At 37.8% G+C, this 4,093-nt stretch overlaps 1 protein-coding gene across 1 annotated transcript; it reads left to right on the top strand.

Moving 5' to 3' along the window:
* Nucleotides 1–2,650: 2,650 nt before the first annotated feature.
* LOC124280817 (uncharacterized protein F54H12.2-like) lies at nt 2,651–3,589 on the top strand. The gene has a single exon (XM_046716798.1). The coding sequence runs from the start codon at nt 2,651–2,653 to the stop codon at nt 3,587–3,589; it is 939 nt and encodes a 312-aa protein (XP_046572754.1).
* The last annotated feature ends 504 nt before the right edge of the window (nt 3,590–4,093 follow it).

Raw genomic sequence — 4,093 nt, forward strand, 5'->3', positions numbered from 1 at the left:
CATTTTAAAACATCAGACTGGTTTAATGAACTGAAGCAACGTGTTGTTAAGATGTTATTGTTAGAAAATCGCTTTCAATAATTGTGAATGTAATCCTATCATTGTATATCTGTGTAGTCTAGAATTCTATTTATTAAAGTATATGTTGTATAATTATTTATACCTTCATGTTATATATTGCTTGATACAGACAGTTTCAATAATTGTGAATGTATCCCTATCATTGTATATCTGTGTAACCTTGAATCTCTATTAATTAAAGTATATGTTGTATAATTATTTATACCTTCATGTTATATATATATATATATATATATATATATTGCTTGACACAGCTGGTTCCATTCAGTACATTGTGAGTTCACAAAAGATGAACAGGGAATTGACAGAGAAGCACGAAAAAGCATTAGAAAAGTATTATTATGATCCTCACAATCCAGGAGCCTATTATGGACCATCCAAACTTCGACAGGTATTGAAGACGAAACCTCAACCTAATGTTAAGCTCAGAAAGGTGAAATGGTTTGTTAACAACCAAGATGCTTACAGTTTATACAAGCCAATCAAGCATAGATTTAAAAGGATGAAAGTCAGAGTGAATTCCATTGACGAAATGTGGGATGTGGACCTTGCCGATCTTTCCCGTTACAGCACAGAAAATCAGGGTATACGTTATTTGCTTGTTGTGATTGACATACTGAGTAGATTTACCTTTGTCCTTCCTTTGGAAAATAAGAAGCCAGAGTCCGTGTTGAAAGCCTTTAGAAAAATGCTTCAAGAAAGGAAACCAAGAAAGGTACGCGTAGATGGTGGTAGTGAGTTTAAGGGAGTGTTCAAATCTTTTTTGGAAAAACAAAATATTATCATTACTATCGCACGCAACGAAAACATTAAAAGTAATTATTTAGAACGTTTCAACAGAACACTGAAATCGTTGATCACGCGTTACATGACACGCAAAAACACCAAACATTATCTCAGTGTTCTACCTGATTTAGTGTACAACTACAACCATACTATACATTCGTCTTTACCCCTTTTATCTCCTGCTCAAGTCAATAAAAGCAATGAATTGGAAGTATGGCAACACTTGTATGTCAAACCTTTGTTAAAACCAAAGAAAGCAAAAAGTTCAGTGATAAAGAAATACAGATATAAAGTAGGTGACCTTGTCCGTATCCCATATCTGAGGAAACCTTTCAGCAAAGAACTTGATCTGAAGTGGACAGAAGAACTCTTTAAAGTAACAGAACGTTTCAAAAAACAAGATATACCTCTGTACAGAATCAAAGATTTCCACGACGAACTTATCAAAGGGAGTTTTTACACTGCTGAACTGCAGAGGGTTAATAAAGAAGAAGATATTGAGTGGCAAGTGGAAAAGATCTTAAAAAAGAAACACATGAGAGGAAAGACATACGTTTTGGTTCGCTGGTTAGGTTGGCCTAGTTCTTTTGATTCATATGTTGAAGAAAACCAACTGAAAAATCTATGATGGAGAAATATGTTTTTCTCAAGAGCTCTGACACACAAAATTCTTATTTCAAGGATAACACCCCCTATCATTTTCGCATAAAGCTTAGCCAAAGATTGGTGTTTGATGGATTTTGGGTTGTGTCTTTAACTGAGTTAAACTTTGGAAAGCTAGACCTCACTCATATGATCAATCCTTATGTAGATGTACTGTGTAACTTGTGTGATAGTTCACAGGTGGGGAATACCCAGTTACCTTTGTTAAGACGCATTGACCTGAGGAATGGTCCCAACTTTTTCTTTGCCAATGAATACAATATCCACGTAATGGTCAAAGAGTCACCCGACATTGAAATCTGTATAAAAGCGAGCAATGGAATACCATTGTCATTCTTGAAAGAGGAGACTCATGCAACACTTCACTTGAGGCGTTATCCCTTTGCTGATTGAACATGGATCCCCTTCCTCTGTATATCCCTGATTATAGCAAATGGCAGAATTACTTCAAAAAACACATGACAGGTACTTCTGGTGTTGTTAATGGAAAAACTGTCCCTAAAGTTATTCCATCTCTCCGGCCTGTTGCTCAACAGGGTGAACCCAAAATTGAACTGCAGATAACTTCAGAACCCCAAAGTGTGGTGGAGAGAGCAAATGCTAAAGAGAAGCGTCATAGATCATTAAAAAGAGCTGCAGGTGAACAGGTTATCACAACCAGGAAGATACGTCAGACAGGCAACATTCCCTCCAAGACAGCTAAAGTACTGAAGTGTACGCCCGTGAAAGAAAACGACATCTTCAGTTGAACAACATGTCTTTATTGAATAGCAAAGATTTTGAAGAATTGATTCCGAGGTCATTAAACTTATTTACTCTGCCACCATATCAGACCAGCATCCAACAACACTATTTTGTAGATGTACGCCCCCTCAGTCAAATTAATGACTCCTCCCCACTGGAATTTCACATATCTAATTCGGGCAGCGATTACATCGATTTGAAGCGAACAAGATTGCATATGAAACTCAAAGTCACTCATTCGGATGGTACAGTATTGGATAATGATGAACACGTGGCACCCGTCAATCTGTTTATGCAGGCGTTGTTTTCTCAAGTTTCAGTGTATATGCAGAACCAATTGGTGTCTTCGACTAACAATCATTATGCTTACAAGAGCATGATGAAGACATTGCTTAACTATGGAGCCGATGCCAAAAAGTCCCAAATGACATCACAGCTGTTTTACAAAGATGAGGGTGGAAACAATAGTGCCATTGAATCAACCAATTCTGTCACTGGAACCAATTATGGATTGACTGCACGTGGTAACTTTATCAAGAAAAGCAAAGAACTGACCATGTCTGGTCCTTTGTATGAAGATGTGTTTGGTATGAATAGACATTTGATCAATGGAGTAGATTTGACTTTGAAATTGTACAGATCATCACCTGCTTTCTGTTTGATGAGTGGTAAAGCTAAACAAGAGTATACCATTGAGCTACTCGATGCATATCTCCAAATATGCAAACTCAAAGTCAACCCGGCACTGATCCTAGCTCACAACACCCTATTCCAAAATAACTCCAATGCACTCTATCCTTTCACTAAGTCTGAGGTCAAGGTCAACAGCATCCCCGTTTCTCAACTGACGCACACCATTGATAATGTGTCCAACCCCATTGCTAATCGCTACATCGTTGGCTTTGTGGAAAGCAAGAGTTTGAATGGGGCATATGATGGGAATCCTTTCAACTTTCAATCGAGTATGCTCAAAACTGTCAGCCTCTATGTGAATGGTGTCAGTGTACCTGGTCGCCCAACCCGTGCTGATGATGTGAACAGCTATGTGAACATGTTTGATGGTGCGGGACTTTGGAGAGAAAATCAAGGAAACTGTATTTCTAGAGAAGAGTTTTTGTTAGGAAATGCACTGTTTGTCTTCCAGCTGGAAGAGGTGTGTGGAGAATCTGAATACCTCAATCTGGTGAAATCTGGAAATGTGCGGTTGGAAATTGAGTTCAAAACTGCACTAACCCAAACCTTGAGTTGCATCATTCTCAGTGAAAGAAACTCCATCATAGAAATCGATCAGGCTCGAAACGTCTTTATCAAGTAAACACAGAGATGAAAGCTTCACAGTTGATGTGTGCCCTTCAGTGTGATTCAACCCTACAGAGACATGTCTTGGGGGTGTATGCCAGAGATACGCTTCCTATTATCACACCTTTCATGCAGAGACAAGGTGTAGGACTTATTGTGAATACTGAGATCAGACAAAACAGCGGCCGTCACTGGATTGCAATGTACTTTAAACACAATAGAGCCGAAATCTTTGATAGCTTAGGAGATCCTGTTAATGTTACATTTGACCACTATTTAAAGGTTTATGCTGGTTCTTACTTACGTAACAATCACCAGTTACAATCTGTGGATACAAATGTCTGTGGGTTCTATTGTTTGTACTATGTCTTATGTAAAATTAAAGCACATCAGAGTCTAAACCATATACTTCATCAGTTTGATATACATAACTTCATGTGGAATGACACCTTTGTATCTGAATATGTTTGTAATTATTTCAAATACTGTACTCCTTCTTGTCTAGATTGTAATTGATACT

The sequence above is a fragment of the Haliotis rubra genome, unplaced genomic scaffold, assembly GCF_003918875.1.
Source record: "Haliotis rubra isolate DU_JTF1 unplaced genomic scaffold, ASM391887v1 Scf274, whole genome shotgun sequence".
Lineage (NCBI taxonomy): Eukaryota > Metazoa > Mollusca > Gastropoda > Lepetellida > Haliotidae > Haliotis > Haliotis rubra.

Bases quoted from the DNA above. Each gene is read 5' to 3' on its own strand.
- LOC124280817 (XM_046716798.1), top strand. From the start codon at position 2,651: ATGATGAAGACATTGCTTAACTATGGAGCCGATGCCAAAAAGTCCCAA.